The 17,398-nt window shown below is 41.4% G+C and overlaps 1 protein-coding gene across 9 annotated transcripts in view; it reads right to left on the reverse strand.

The window, feature by feature from the left end:
* LOC122776908 (serine/threonine-protein kinase WNK2-like) overlaps positions 1-17,156 on the reverse strand; it is a 43,189-nt gene extending 26,033 nt beyond the window's left edge. For 6 of the 9 annotated variants that reach the window (XM_044037693.1, XM_044037697.1, XM_044037696.1 and 3 more), the window contains exons 1-2: positions 16,599-17,156; positions 14,707-15,505 (exon numbers count right to left, since the gene is read on the reverse strand). In XM_044037693.1, coding sequence (XP_043893628.1) covers positions 14,707-15,336 — 630 coding nt within the window. In that variant the 5' untranslated portion in view covers positions 15,337-15,505; positions 16,599-17,156. The remainder of the gene's footprint in view (positions 1-14,706; positions 15,506-16,598) is intronic. The other 3 variants (XM_044037699.1, XM_044037698.1, XM_044037691.1) reach the window with 2 other exon arrangements.
* Between the last annotated feature and the right edge of the window lie 242 nt (positions 17,157-17,398).

Raw genomic sequence — 17,398 nt, forward strand, 5'->3', positions numbered from 1 at the left:
GCTCGCTCACTCTCATCCACTACCTTTGACTCCCCCCCCACCCTCCCCCCCGATATCTGCAATCTGTCTCTCTCTGCACCCCTAACAACCAACCACTCCCTTCTCCATCACCAACCATCCCACGCACACACATTCACTCCATCCCTTTCCTCTCCACTTCTCAGTAAGGCTGTGCCCACACTGACAGAGCACGTTGCTCTTGCTCGGGTGCCGAGGGTTTCTTTGCTGCAATTCCCCGTTTTTTTTCTTAACCACCACCGCAACAATTTACGTAACAAACAGATGCGAGCATGGACTGAAAGCAGGATCCCAGCCCTAACAGAGACAGACTACGCAGACGGGGGGGGGAACGCAATGAGCACAACTGAGCGATATCTACTCTTTTTTAATTATACAACCACAGTGAACTCGCCGGGAGAGGCAAAAGCAGAGCAACTGCAAACACTAGCTGGAGTAACCTAAAAATTAACAATGAAAAGATGTGTGCTATGATGTAATGTGTTGAAGAGTAGAGTGACAGAGAGATAAAGCACAGTGTGTGTGTGTGTCATATCAGGTTTTGTGTGCAAGTGTGTGGGGGGTGGGGATTTTTCACCACACTCTTCTGAAGTCACATGAATAATTCAGTTCTGCAGAGAACCCTTTTTACTGAGGCAAGCTGAGCAATAGAAGACAGAGGACGGGGGCCGCCCAAGTTAGGTTTTCCCCCCCAAGTGTTCCTTGCTGCAGAGCAGCAGCATATGGCCTGGAGTCTACCTGAAACACAGGTTTAAAGGGAGATGCTGAGGAATGAGACAGACAGCTAAGATCTAATTTTAACCCTGAAGCAGTGCAGCTTTCTTGCCTTTAGGCAACACTCCTCCCCTCCCTTCCCCATTACTCCCTTTTTCACTCCATCCTCATAATTTCCCATCTCATCTTTAAGAAAAATGTTGTCGCATTTCTTGAATAACCCACCACAGATCTTCACACAAACACCTCCATTAGCTTCACTCCAGTTTCCCCTCTCAGTAGACTTTCAGGCTCCTGCCACATTCACGGGTAGGTGTTGCACAGCATGGCGAGATGCACAGACAGATCCATATAGATACTGAGACAATGGGAGAATGTCACTCCCTCTGGCTGCATTCTTCTGTCCCAACCTGGTGGTAAAGCTAAACAATTTATCTTCTTTCTTTAATCTAAATTGCAATTTGAAACAATACAACAAATATTCAGCCTAGAAACGCACAAGACATTTTCATGTAATAAACAAACTATCCAGCAGAGGGTGCTGTGAAAGCAGCTTGGCCTACATCCTTATCCTCTTTGTTTATCATAACAAGACAACAGTCGGTGTTATGTTGTTTTGAAACCGACAAAAAAGTAGAAGGGGAAGTATTTTGGTACGACACCACAGATGGCAAACAAATGAACAAATCTGCAGACTCAGCTGTTAGCTTAGCTGTTAGCCTCAACGGGTTCATACTGCTCCGATAACGGTTTCAGTAATGATAGTTTACTTTTCAAATTCTACTAAAAGGATGACAACCTAGAGGAGATACCTTTTTGATGGTATTGTGACTCATGTCAATGATCCATCACATCTCAAATCTATCACAGTGAATATTAAATGAATGGTTACTTCAAAAAAAAAGAAATATCACACACCAAATCACAACTGCCCTAAACTGAGCACAAGGGAAAACCCCAAAAGGCTTTGAGGTTTTCATGTTCAAACCTGACCTATGTCCAAATACAGTCATATCCTGCATCTTTAGCTATACTACGGTTTTCAAGTTTGTATTTAGAGTTGTTTTAGGGGGTTTTGTGTGTACGAAGACATCTCTTGAAACAATGCCGTGTTTACAGAAAACCTTTTCAGAACGAAAGAGAAAAACACAGTTGAAGGAAAGTTGTGTTTTTGTGTGCGTAAGGCCAAAGCGTTGCTTCCGTTTATTTTACTAAAGCACCACAACAAGTCGGCTAAGCTCAGCCAACATAAACAAACTCCACAGAAACCTACGGCTTCAACTATTTTTTTTCTTCCAAACCTGGCACATGGTGTGTCTGACAGGCTCAGATCAGGTTTCCTCGCTCTCTAATGCACAAACAAGAGACATCAATATATGAGACCAGTTAATTGCTTTCTTGTTATTATGAAGGAAGTGAGCTCTTTATTATGTTGCGTGTGAAATCAAAACTGTTTGTTTTAATTTTTTACACTTCACACTTGCTCAAAAGGAGCCACCTAGGCAACGTCAAACACACACAGAGAGCCACACAGGGCAGTGGGGACAGAAAAATAGATGGTGACATTAGTAGGAAGCGATCTATAAAGCTATGCTCAACTCTGCCGCCTCCCACTACATCTGTGTGCTGAACTCTCTTAGATGCCCAAACCTGGCACAGCACACATACATCAGAATGAGATAAAAAAAAAAACAGTGGGTCTCTCTGGAGGGACCAGGTAATAGATTAAAACATTAGTCCTGGGACCTCTGCTGAGCAATATACCGTGTAATTGCTCAACTATGCGTTAAAATCAAGTTCCTGACCTAATGTCACATGCCATCTTTACAGCATACTGTCCATTTAAGTATAAATAACCTGTTAGAGAGGAGAGTTGGCTGTAAGATCGGCTACTTCACCTGAGGATCTAAGACTTGACAAAGCAAGTATGTCGATTACAACAGCTAAAGTCGGTTTGTAACATTTCCTCAACTTCAACTGTCATGAGAGAAAAATTAAATCAGTTATGTTTTGACAAATAACACCAATTATTAGGCAAGTATTAAGTAGGTAATTACTAATAATTGTGGCAGCCCTAGTCTGAATAACTGTGAAGTCACCTGTAACAAAGTAGGATATTAATTAACCTCTGTGTCTCCCCTCTTTCTACTTATGTGATGATCCAGATTTTTAGTTTATATGCATGACATGTCACATGGATCACCACCTCTCAATTGAAGGATATGAGATTTAAAAAATAATGTTGCTGCTGCTTCTTATTAGTAAATCAAAGTCACACAGACCGCAGCGAAAATGTGCAATGCAACACAAATTTGTCAAATTAGCAGCCTTGGCGTGACATTCTGCTCCCCAACACACACACAAAGACTAAGCTTAGAGTAAGAGAGCTCTGCAGGCATGTCAAAGGAAGGATTTACCATTAAATTGGAAATTTCTACCATAAAAACAACAGCAACGTGTTAGGTAAGTGAAAGAAAAAAAAAAGCATAAACACCAACTGTGTGTACAACAGAGCGCAGGAATAAATGTTGACAGGCTAGTCAAAACATTGCATCACTGAATGATGCAGCCAACTATACCCGCAGTAACTACACCTTCTCTTTGACAAAAAAATGAACACTGGGGCTCAGGAGGATACAGCAGCAACTAATTATTCACTAATTGAGTCAAACTGCTCCCTTGTGAGAAAGAGAGCAGTGGGGTTGAACAGGCCACTTCTCACTTACTGCTTTCTCCTGAATTACTTTACTACAATAAACTGCGATATCACCAAAATATGAAATACACTGATTAGCAGCAACAACAAAAAACAGTAATGGGGTTTTAATGCTGTTACTGAAATGCAGTGTTTGTATATACAAGGACTGTATTGAAGTTCATTTTGAACCGTCAGTTCTGATAAGAACATTTAAAAGTGTGCAAAGTAGTCATATTAATGTTACAAATGACCACATTTACAGCAAACATCTTGGTAATGTCCTGTATTTGCATTCAATCAATAATCTCCTGTACCAGGCCCTTACACAAAAAAACTGTATGGGAATATATGAGTCTTATCAACACCATTAACTTGCATCTTTCCTGGGGGCAAAAAAAGTTTACTTACTTTGGTTCCTGTAGTTCAAACAATTAAGGTAAAGCTAAGGTGGAAAGAACATATATATATCTGTATAATGTTGTGTTTCTGTGGTGATGTCTTGGATCAATAAACCAGCATAACGTATAAGGAGTAAAAGTTTTCAGCTTTAGTCCCAATAACAGCAGCTAAATTACACTTTCTTGGATTAGTCTGTCTCTACAGCTTTGCTTTCCTAATTACGATTAGTTACCTCATTAACTCGACCTCATTCTGATCTTTTGTTACAGCAACCACGTTGGAAACATTTGTCAGGGATTTACAATTAAAACTGCTACAAGACCTAGACAGGTAAATCTAACGTACTCTATACTATACAAGTGCTGGAAAATATTTCACTTCAAATCAAGTATAGCTGGATAATACGTAACAGTAAACGTCAAATGATGGACGTAAAGGAAAAGATTAGATTTGTCTATTAGTCGTTTACGCAGCCATTATTCTGAGGACAGGGCATTGTCTTCCACTCATTTGATCAGCCTTAACAAAGTGTTATCCCTAACCTTAACTATAACCAGTTAATATTTAACCCAAACCTTAACCCAACCACAATTCAAATTTTGGCACTACTTAACCAGTTGCTCAGAAATTATGTTCTGTCTCATTGAGTCTCCACTGGCAAGCTTTATTCATTTATGCAGGATAATTATTTGTAAGAGCTGTATCTTATTATTTAGATATTACAACAATGACGAGGATATTAGGCATCTAAGCACATGAGCCCTTGTTGCCAGGTTGAAGGAGGTATGCTCATTTCTTTGGCCATTGTGCCACCTCACTGCACCCATCCTTTATAACCAATGGCTACTGCTGTGCATCTGCTGCTGCAAAAAGAGCTGTTGCGGAGCGAGCCATGAGCCAGCGGCCTGCCCACAGCTGAATTGTTTCCCATCCATCATGACTGCAGGAGGCACTGGCCAGCTTCAGTGCTGGTCAGTGGTCATACTGTGTTATCTCTGTTTAGTGTTACCGTCATGCTGCCACTCTTGGTAGAAGCTATGCCTTCTAGCGCTGCTGCTGCTGCTGCTGCTGCCAGAACAATGGTACATTTTAAACAAGGAAAATGTGTTAAAGAGGCTAAAAGTCAGGGACAAGATGACACACCACTGTGTGACAGACTGATTTTAGCTGCATTCATTTCTTACTAAATAAATATATAGCAAGTGAGCCCAGAAAAACTGGAGGAGGACGGATTACAGAGGTGACAACGGGGAGATGTATGACAGGGAAATTAACAGGACAAAACAAAGTACTATGTCACTGCTCAGCTTAGAACTAGAATTGTATGACCTGTAAGTGGCCCTTAAGTTTGTTGCATGAGTATAAGTGTATGAGCTTTGTCTGGCTGATTGTGACCAGGAGGAGTTAGCCAATATGGTTTACAGCAAACAAACCTCTTACAGACCTCTTTCCTGTCACAATCTTAACACGTAAGCTGACAAACAGTCCTTTGACAAAGAGAAACAAACAAAAAAAAAAAGCTGATTACACACATGCCTCCTCAAAAGACCAATGCTGGTGCTTATGCAATCCCACTGACAAATGCCAACTGATCACAACCTTGATTAAGGCCGAATGACGCAGGATTTTTGAGGTCAATGCTGATATCACTGTAATCAGAGTTTTAAGAAAAAAAAGGCAAGTGTCAGTAAAATATATCCATCTTAACTTTTTCAACGACTTTATCCTCTTGATGGTTATGAGGGTAACTGGAGCCAATCCCAACTGACAAATGGCAAAACGCAGGACAGCACTGGACAAGTCACTGGCAATATTATTCTGTCTCTCAAATTTGCTGAGCCATCTAAGAAGAAAATCATGATACACACTCACCGTCAACTTTATTACGCACTATTTAGACTGTTAATTGGCAAACCAATGCATTTAATCGCATAGACATGGTCAAGATGACCTGTTGAAGTTAAAACCTGGCATCAAAATGGCCAAGAAAGTTGATTTAAGTGACTTTGAACGTGGTGTGGTTGTTGGAGCCAGACAGGCTGGTCTGAGTATTAGAGAAACTGATGATCAACTGGGATTTTCACGCACAACCAACTCAAGGGTTTACAGAGAATAATCTGAAAAATATCCCGTGAGTAGCAGTTCTCGATGCAATAATGCCGCGTTAATGCCAGAGGTCAGAGTAGAATTACCTACTGTCTTGAAATGATAGAAAGGCCACAGTTACCCGAATAAACACTTATTACAACCAAGGTATGGAGAAGATCATCTCTGAATGCACAACACAGCAAAACCTTGAAGCAGACAGACTACAGCAGTGGAAGACCTCACAGGGTGTTATCATTAGGTGTTCTGTATATGCCAGGCCTGTATGTGGCGCCGTAACGCTGCCACAGAAACAAAGTAAACATGCCGAACAAGACGCGTAGTGAGGTAGGGCTATGGCATGATTGTTTACCCAAAGTTACATATTGTTGTATATATCAAAATGCAAGGGTTCTCTAGGACCTGTTTTCCAAAAAATAGCATTAAGGGGCTCCCAAAACACTTGTTCCATGTGGATAAAAAGATGATACGATGCACAACATTTGTTGATTCTCTTAAACTATCTCAATCAATAAACCGTGTTTCCACCGTAGTGTTTTGGTTTGGGGTACGGTATGTATTTTCTTTGTGTTTCCATTTGAAAGAGTACCAAAATAACTGCCCCCAACGGCACCCTTCCCTTGGGTACGACAATCACCCGATTTGGCGACAGATAAACGTAACTCCCTTGCGACCAATGTTTCTTCAACGAATGCAGTCTCTTCTTATACAAAGCTTGACGTCTTGTTGAGACAAACAGCCACAAACCGAGCAGAAAAGTACAAACTGGAGGACATCAAGCAGCTTTTTTTGTCTGCCGCGTCTTGTTGACATCACACCGGTACAGCGTCACACTGCTTATCTCCCCGATATGGCCAACGGGCACAGCCCACAGCCAGCCAACCATGTAAAGGTACTGTTCTCAGTCGAAATGCAAGCCTGACCCAGGGATTTACAATTCCAAACCTTGCCATACCATAATGGAAACACAGCATAAGGACCAAATCAACAAGGCTGACAAGAAGCCGTGTCTAACGAGTGTGTCCAGCAGCACCTAAGGGACAACAGCTGGTGGTGGCATATTCAACACACAAACACACACTCATGCGCACACAGATTTAATGGTAACACACATACTGAAACACACCATACCAGCTACAAATAGCTGTGGTGCTATGATACCCAGGATGGCACTAATGCCCATCCGTCCTGAAGTTTACACAAGTATTCAATACTGTGCTCAATGCCCACGCAAAACAGTCCAATCCAGATAGGACTGGTAAAACCGAGAGTATGGAAGGTAAGCAGCCTTGTACATGTGACCCTTTAACCTGATCAGTAATGATGATGTTTGGAGCTGGGAACAAGGTACAGAAGAATGGTGAAATGGGTAGAGATGTCCCGAGTCACGAGGGCAGCAGTGCCAATTCCCCCTCCCTTGACCATTTTATCAGCTGCTGCAGTGTAGGGGCACAGAGCCAGAGGGACAGTCTTTATTCAGCATAATTCTCTAACCCAGGCTAAACACCATACTGGCAAAACACAAGCAAGCCTTTTTCCCTGCAAGGGAAAACTTGAAAGCAGCTTTATGTCTTCTTTCCAGTGGTGCCTTTACATGAATTATTATAAAACAAAATGAGTTTAATTCTTCTCTGGCAGCTGTGCAATGCAAATGCTACTTCAATGCTTTAGTTGGTTAAGTTAAACTTTAATTGCAGATTAAATTAGATACACACATTGCTGGACAATAAATTTAAAATTCACATTACTAAAAATATGTCATGAAATTGTCAGGTTTCAGCAAATGGAAGCCAGAGTAGGAGGAGAATTTCTTTAGGATCAAAGATTCAGTGATTAATGAGAGAATAATAGTGGTGCTGTCAAAGGCGGGAGTGCGGCGTGGGCTGAATTTTTATGTTATGAGAATGACGATGAAACTTACAGTAGACTAATAGTCGAGTAATGAAAGAAGATAAATCAAAAAAAGAGTGCCAGGACTTGAATCATCATTTTTTAAGCTTTTAAAATAAAAGTGAAGAAGCAGCATTTTCAAACATATTCACCTCCTGTGGTTGTGTGGACAACACATGCATCTCACAGCAGACTTTGTGTTTTAAACTAACTTTAAAAAATGTCAAACAGACTTGCTCACCCAATGTGATTGAACCTAACATAATCTGGAAAATGTTGTCACAACCCAGCCTGACCCATCACGTCCCAATAGGCTGGGGTTTCTATCCACCCTCTCCTAAAGACAAAGTAAGAGATGTAATTTTATGTTTCCTGTCAATGAGATACAGCTGTAAATTAGCTTATATTGTTGCATAAGAGTTGTTGTTTTTTTTAATTATTCTTTTCACTTGTTCTATCCAAGTATTCTGTTTAAGGTTCTCTCTTCTTAGTTTATATTTAAATTCCATATCTATCTATTAGTACTTTGTGTACTTTTTATTAGTAATTTGTTTGTCATGATGGATGGTCCACTGGGCACATGAAGATTAAGTTGTGTAGCCATATACATACAAGCAAAACAGCTGGACTATTTACCTTTTTCCATATTTTTCTCTCTGGTACACCTCTTATCATGTATGTAGTGTAATGTAATGTTATCATAAAGACCCTTTAGTGTCAGTTAACCAAGTACAAAAACCACTGCTAAAAAAGCCTCTAAAAATGACCACACAGCCTCTTTTCATCTGATGCAGCTGAATACAATGAGTCAGTCTTCCTTATTCTCAGGTGTTTTGAGCGGCGATATCATTAGAAAACACTGCTCAAAAAAGGTTCCTGCACAAAAGGAGCTATACAAATGAAATCAGCTGTTAATTACAGTTTACCATTGCACTGACTTAAGACTGTGGTGCTACAGTGTGGCCATTTGTGACTGCTTATTGTTACATAAATAGCTTAGTGATGCAGAGGTTAAAAAAGAAAGAAGCTAAGCAGGATGCCTTAACTGGAAACAGAATTCCCAAGAATTCCTCCAGGTTGATTCATAATAAAGGCTTTTACAAAAGGGATTACAAAGCAGTTGTGACACTTTGTATTGTTGGAAGAATGACGGAGGTCAAAGGCCATTTAGTGAAATCTTAATCAGCTCAAGGTTAGACTGCAGGAGTGTAGTTAACCTGCAGTTGTGCAAAATGTCATATTGACATAAAAGCCACAAACCAGTGCAGATCGAAACAAGACACCAGGCACTCACTGCTGGAATATCTATTTCAGACAAAACAAGGACTGACAGAATTGAGTCGTACAAACAAACTAATGACGAACATATCCATTAGTTACAGTCCAACTATCATAAAAATGTGCAATGGAAAAATGTCTATAAACTATAAATACACATGCAATTAAAAAGTGTACTACAGTAAAAGAGGAAGAGAAAAAATCTCACACACAGAGATCCTCTCTAAAAATGGATTTAAATACAGAACTAGAATTTGCCATCACCTTTTTTTCTTGTCAAACACATTTGACAAGAACTAGTAGCTTCACCACATGAACAAATTTAATTTCCTGCCGTTTATATTTAAGCATTTTAGATCTTATAAAAAGATCATATTCACACTTTTGTACTTGTGCCACATTGAGGCAAATCCTTTTAGGAGCCAACACGAGGATTTGGCTCAATGTGGCACATGTACAAAAAGTAAGTATATGTGTGTGTGTACATACATATACATATACATATATATATATATATATATATATATACACATAGATACAGACTAATGTACAATTTGGCTCTTGTGTGGCATCATTAACAGCCCTTTTGTGGTTGCGTTTATTGAATTTTATAGCTATATTCTAGCCTTTTTCCAAAACTATAGAACGTTGATATACAACCATGTATTTATTAGTACAAATGTAGCTGGCAGTGGTGTTGTAATGGACTGCATTCTATTTAAATGTGTTTCTGATATTGTTTTCCTCTCCTGCTTGTAAAACAAGTGAGCCAACAGTAGATACCTCTCAATAAAATGCACTCAAGTTCAGCTCCAGTGCAAAACACTTAAATGAAGGCCTCTCTGACAGCTGTCTTTTCTTTATACACATACATTAACATTAAAAAGAAAAAAATTCTTCCATGGCATCTCTTTAAGACATTGCCAGATTAAGATTATGGTACCAGACTAAACCAACATGCCAGGTTATACTATATCTGTATATCACTGGACTACACAGTTTAAATCATTACGTGCAGCAACTCCAGGGAGGGTAATCTAATGATAGCATATTTGAAATTCTGAGATTATTTATTCAAAGTAGTTTATCTCTGGTAGCTTTAGGACAATCCTTTCATACTGTATGTACTTTACAGAAGGGCCTTGCTTTATGAAGGCCGGCAACTTGGGCTGAACTGTTTCTACAGCAGTGCAAATGGACACACACTTTTAAACGAAGGCTGACAAATAAACAGCAAAAAAAAAAAAAAAGCTATATCCTTTCTGGTATGAGGCCACTGACAAATTTCCCACTAGTCAAAAGAAAAATTAAATCCCAGGTTTAAACATTGGTTTGTTTTTTCAACCCATCAGTGGGAATGATTCAAATGACTCAGCAAAGCACATGGCTGCTATTTAATCATCATGTGGGTGTTTTTAAATCATCGTTGGCATCACTATTAACATAAGACGAAGATGAACATGCGACTATCGCCATCGTGTGCTGTTTTTTTTGCCAATAATCCGCCATTTCCAGCGTTATGATGCGTACAGTCGTTAGCATAGCGGTTAGCAATTATGTTTTTAGTGATCCTTAATTTTAAACGTACACACTGGAGATTTAAAATCTTAACATTTTCTGAGCAAATCCTCTACAGGAGTGTGTACATTTCCCTAAACTAGACTCTTGAAAACAAGCCTACAAGAGCTGTTCCACAGCCCTTACTCAGACACAGACGCTGAGGCATGCCTGAAGATGAGGCCCACTGATAACCACTGTTATTGACAGCCACTGGGTCAGACCACCTTTGCCTCCCTGGCTCTCCTGGCAGCCAGTGGACTGTAACTAATGAGCCATTTGGCCAACTTATTCCTTTTTTTTTTTTTATCCCATGTAAGCGGTCAAAGGTTAGGGATTGTTCAATGGCTTACATGGTTAATCCAAAGAGAAGGAGACAAGCAATACTCAAATGTACATCAGCATTGATCTAATCTACTCTACAGAAAAATCTCATGTCTAGAACCAAGGTATGACCACAGGTTGCTTTTTATATCAATGCATTGACCATTGCCAGATCTGCGTTCACAGACTGACAACCAGACAATCTACAGAACAACAAACTTCATGCCAAATACCAGAGAAATCTGCACCAAATCAGGAGTAAACTCTCTCTGCAAAGCGTGTGTACACAGCATTCAACACCGAGATTAAAATCTATACCCAGACGCACAACTGGCAAAAACAGGAAGTTTAAAATAAATTCCATTGAGCAATAATAGAACGAGACAAGGCAAACAGAAGCAAGAGAAATATATATTCCTTCTCGACAATGAAGAACTCGCAATATCTTTCGCTCAAATTAACATCCTCGCATGAGCCAGAGCCATCTGTGTTGTGCCAGCAGCCTGGCACAGAATCAGAGATGTGAGGGAGATGGGCATGGAAGGAAAGGGTCAGTGTTATGAGAAAGAGAGGCCGTGAGGAAAAGGGAGAATAAACGCAGCAACAGATTTAAATGTCCAGGCAAGAAAGTCCAGTGACCATTTGAAAAACAGTGGAAAATGATAGTCATATCTCTCTCTCTCTCTCCCTTTTGCCTTACCTAAAACATACAACTCATCTGTTTCCCGTGTTTTCTACCACAGTTTACTGATAAATGCAAAGCTGACATCACCTCCATGCAACACTAAAGAGTAAAAAGTTGATTAAAACGTTTTAGGAACCGAGTAAGGCAAACCTTCTCTGTTATCTTAGAGCTAATGCGGTCTCTTCATTGCCACATTTTAAGTAAATAGGGGACTTTTGATTTTATCACGTTCAGTTTGTGTTTAAATGTTTTCACTCCTCAGCTACAAAGCTGCACGTGTTAAGTTTCATTCTGTGAAAGCAGTCATGGAAATTGTCAATTGATTGCATACAATTTTCATTGTTTTCCGTAAAAGCCAAATTAGCATCCGCTATAAACAATGAAAGTGCATTAAAAAGCTTTTGTATGGGAGTTTCTGTCATAAGATAATGTGTGACCAGGCACATTGATGTTGTTTGGCCAAGATGAGCAACTGCATAAATATCACATATATTTAAAAATAGCAATTAAGTCTCTTGAGGGGAATGGGAGATGACCCTCTGATTGATTATTCCATGCCGAGCACAAAGCACATCTATGATTGGTTAAGAGATAAAGTGCATAACTTGTTTGAAACCTGAGACTGGTGCAGCAACTTTTAAAACACCAAAATGGGATGTGGGCACACCCAAAATACACACAAACAGTTGGTGTAAATGGTTTGTGGTGTGAATTAAATTAAAATGAAACGGAGCTGCTCAAACCTAACTTTGCCTGAATATAATGGAAGTTTGAACAAATACGCCTCGTTATAAACCCGGTCAAATAGTTTACATTTCTAGACGCAGGAATAATTAACAGATCACAAATAGTTGTGGTGAATTTATGAGGGCCCCTCCTTAATCAATGATTCTAGCACATGAACGACCGGGTGCTCTAACGAAACACATTAAATCACGTTTTTTTATAGAGGAATATTGACTCCAAGCTAAAAAAACTAAAATGTGAGAAAATGACAAACATTACATGATGATTTGCGTGGTGATTAACACAGATTATTGACTGACCACTAGAGGGAGTTTAAACATGCCTCACTGGGGGGAAATAAAACCCCACAAATTGTTTCCTGTTCCACATCCTGTTATCTGTGGAGTCCAGTGTCACACTGAGGGAAACGTCATCATCCAAATTAGATAATTATGCGTCTCTCACCTCAATTGTACTCCTTCTTAGCCGACTGTCACGTTATCTTTAAAGCTCTTTGAGCGATAAGATGTGTCACTACCTTGTGACGCTACAGTCATCCAAAACAGGTTTAGCTCTATTCATTGCATCAAGGCAGGACACATTCTTCAGTCCCTCCGGTCACTGACTCGACATGTTTTCCGGATCCTATGCAAGTTATTCACCGAGGCCACGGACCCGCCACACGCCTCACAGCAGGCTACAACGCACTTCATCTGCTTCCTGTCTGTCTACCTCCTGTTGCACAGAGGGAGGGATGCGGCGAGTAGCACAGCTCTTAACATGCACGCTCACATGCTGGGACAGAGTTCACAGACGTATCCCTCTGGCTCTGGTCCCTTCAGTAACCAGAGTCAGTCTCATTACATTAGCAGCTAGCCCAATGATTAGGGGGGCGAAAAGAAAGGGTGGCTGAATGTGAAACGACTCTTTCAACTATTTTAATCTGTATCATAAAGGAATAACGATTCGCAGTAAAAGTTTTCTTTCTTTGAGGGGCCGGTCATGCTCACTGTAGTCCCCCCCCTTAAGCCTCCTGAGAGAGAAAGGGAGAGGGAGAGGGAGAGAGAGATAATCCCCGCTGCAGTCTCCAAGTGATGGAAATAATTAGTTAATACCTTTGCACTGTCTAAGCTGCTGATTTTCTTGTGTCTGAGCAACACAAGACAAGATAGACTCTCCTTGTGTGCGTTTGTAAAAATGCTGATCACAATACTTCAATGGTGATAGCCGTCCCCACGTCAGCAGCTAATGCTTGTCAATCACTATTCCTGAGTAAACCATTTGAGATTTAGTGGTGGTGGTGGTGGTGGTAACCCATTTGCAACTTAGTGGACTCTCTCATGAGACCCCGGGTTGATTGACAGCCCCCTGAAGACATCACCATTACACTGTCATGATGTGTGAACCTTCCATCGACACAGAGCACTGAGAGAGAGAGAGAGCTTCCCTAAGAGTCAGGCACGCAAGCATTCCTCTACTGACAGACATCACTGATGACTATTTAACTGAGTGTATGCTTGGGCGTCACAAATACCCCATTCCCACTGGTCAAAACAGTTCAGTCCTGGGTTTTAACAGGTTTTTCACCAGCTGGAATGTGTTTAATTAGCATTTACTGCTTGGCCGTACGACTATACGCACGACTATACGCATGGTCTCTTGCTGGTTTTCAGTAAGCCAGCCCCGGCTATTTCTGGTAAGCTGTGAGCCAGCCATGCAGAAATGTTCTACAGTTGTTGTCTGCAGAAGTTAGTAAGGTAAACAGATCAGATTTTAGATCTATATTCGAAATTTTAAATCACAAATGTTACTTGGAAATTTGACCGGAAGTAAAAGGAGGTCAAGGAAGTTATTAGGAGTACATTTTGCCTTCATTAGCTTTATATTTGCCAGTGCTGCGTCACTTCTGGCACAATGCTACGACGCATTTATCTTCCAGTCGTAGCCATTAAAGTTTGTCAGGAACTGTACTCTTTACAACAGTGTTCAACATTTTTTATGTCCTCAACTGGATCAATTAAAAGATCGATTGAAAGAGGGGCCAAAGTAAAAGACACAAAATAGTAACACCACCGTAGCATTTTCACTGAGTTCATGAAGGTGTTGTTTTATCTTTGTCCCATTCATTTTGTTTGTCTGCACATCCATGATGTCAATACTCATGCACGGGTAACGGGTAAGTAAAACACCACAAAACAGACCAACCACTAGCAATGAGAAGGGTGTTACCATTTCAAAGATTGTGGCTACACCCGACACTTTCAAGGTAAAAGCAGCTTAAGAGACCAGATGGACTGCAGTGGTACTTTACCTGCAGCTCACACCAGGCAACCTCCACCCAGGTGTCAGTATCCAGGCCCTTGTAGACCGTCTTGAAGGAACCTCTCCCCAGCTCAATGTCAAATTTAAGGAACCTTCCTCCTGGAGATGTAGAGACCGCTTTCATCTCGGCCTCCTCCTCGTTCTCCTCACTGGCTGCCTTGACAGTGGATTTGGCACCATCATTACAAACAACATTTAATGCAACTCCACCTTTTTCCTTCTCCTCGTCGGCGCTGGCACTCTCTGTCGCACTGTCTTTTTGAATACCCTGACTTTCGGTGCTGGACCCCTCTTGAACACCCCCGCTAGTCCCCCGAGTCCTGTCCACTATTGTTCGTAGGTTAATGTTCAGGATCTTATTCCTGTTATCACATTCAGGTGCTTCAAATGACTGCTCGTCTGGTTCTGAAAACCAGAGACTTCTCCTGATAAATTTCTGATGCACGTTCCGTTGATAGCTGGACGAAGGGTACGCACTGGGATCACTCCCACCCCTCACTACTGGGTCAATGAGGTTGATATTACCATCACCCATGATCACCTCACGTTGAGAGTTGGGTACAGATGGATATTTCAGTTCTTGGTGGGTCCCGGAGTATGAATTAGACTCTGGCTCCATTGTGATTCTTATAGTTTCAGTCACTTTGGTTTCCAGGTCATTCGGGCCATGGCTTCACTTCCCAGTATGCAGATTCAATGACGGACACCTGTAGGGCCCGGTTTTTCTGCAGAGGCTCCTCACGATCCTGGAATGGATGGCACTGACGAGGTTTTACCCGGTATAGATGCTGCAAAAGAAATGATGCCCGTCAATTAAACAAAATCCAATAGTGACCAGCGTGTAAGACAATACTAACACTATTATGTGAACTGCATCTGCCATTACGGTGGTTTCAGAGATGAACTGAAGTAACTATTGTTGTCAAAAACATTACTTATATTACCTCTCCTTCAAAATAGGACTTTATGTTGTCAAGCCAGGTAGTATTTTCAAGTTATTCATGTAAAATATGAATATATTTTTCCAATTTTCCACCATCAACCTATAGTGAGTGCTTTTGTTAAGTTTTTCCATGAATACAATATATTTCACAGGGAGGAAATATCATTTAAACTAAACTATGGAGCCCGGGTAGAGTCACGGTGGTAAATATTTTTAGACCCCAATTTAGTGTTGGCTCGCAATACTTTTTGTTTTCCCTTGAAATACTTTTGCATTCTCTCGCAATTCCTTCCCCAGCACTACCCAGAGCTGGCCTCAGGCGCCTGTCAGCTGGGGAGAGCCGGGGATCAAATTCATAAGTTGTTCTGGCTATCCCGCTTCTTTAATTGGAACTGTGGAGTTCTCGCAGGGAGCAAGTGCCATGCAGGGCCGCCTGAGGCAATGGGAGCTGTGGGTAGCACCTGGGAGGGCAAACTACTGCCAGGGAAGGTGAAAGTTGTAGTGAGGGAATGCAAAAGTTCAGTCTAAAAATATGTCCCACCACGACCCTACCAAGGCGCCATACAAAACAAAACGCTTCATAAAATATTAACTGTACATAATTAAACTTCATGTGCAACATTGCACAGTTAACACCATTGTTTTATACTTAAATTTTCCCAGTTAAAAATTAACCTCGTTTTACTTTTTTTTTGACGATTTCTCACGGTCCACCTGCGGTGCCTACTGGGCCCATCGGGGGACCTCGACCCACACTTTGAGAGTCACTGTTAGCAGAAAGCCTCGTAGTTCAGGTGCAGGTGAAAGAAAGACTAGCTAACTGCATCTCACGAGACGAGTTAACATTTGGTTTTTGTCATTTTTGTGAAGTTTAAATTTGCCCCGGCATTTAAATAACGACCATTAGTCTTCACATAGTGGAAACAGATGCGACTCACCTACTTCAAAAAGGTGAAGAAATGCAGCAGCAGCAGCAGCAGCAGCAGCACCGGGCGGCGGCAGCAGCTACTCGCACACACGAGCTACCCAAACACACGGTGCCTTGACAGAAAAAACGTCACTTTACGTTAAACTGCTGAACGTCCACGACATTAGGGGCACTTTAAAACCTCCATATTATCCTCATTTTCCGCGACAAACAGCCGCTGCAAACAACTCGCCGTTAGCTAACCAAAAACTGACTCCATTGTGGCAACGGTGGAAGAGGACGAGTCTATTTATCTCCTCTGGGTTCCCCGCATCCCTCTCTCCCTCTTCGTTGGCGACACGAAAGATGCCGAGTGTCTCCGCTTCTCCTTCGTGTCTTCTGTGTGTGTGTGTGTGTGCGTGCGTGGAGGGTGTAGTTTTAAAATAACACGGGCAATTCGAGTTTGGCCGTCAGCCCCACGGAGATTTATTTACGTGTACGACTGCTAGTCGTCGTCCCTTGTCGTCCCGACCCGTCGTTGTGTGCGACTACACCGGCGGCGAGGAGCTTCACAAATGTGCTTCCCATTCAGCTCGCTTGGTTCCACGCCCCTGGTAACGACTGTGGCTTCGTCCAATCACACAGCTCCCTGACACGCCACAGCAGAAACAGAGAGCCTGCTGCTGCTGCTGCTGTTTTATGCTGCTGTTATACTGCTGCTGATACTGCTGCTGATACTGCTGCTGCTGCAACCTGACACACATTTCACACCAGCAACTCCAACAAAGACTCTTTATATAGATTTTATAAGTGGAAAAACACACACGAATC

This window comes from Solea senegalensis, linkage group LG11 (assembly GCF_019176455.1).
Source record: "Solea senegalensis isolate Sse05_10M linkage group LG11, IFAPA_SoseM_1, whole genome shotgun sequence".
Classification (NCBI taxonomy): Eukaryota; Metazoa; Chordata; class Actinopteri; order Pleuronectiformes; family Soleidae; genus Solea; species Solea senegalensis.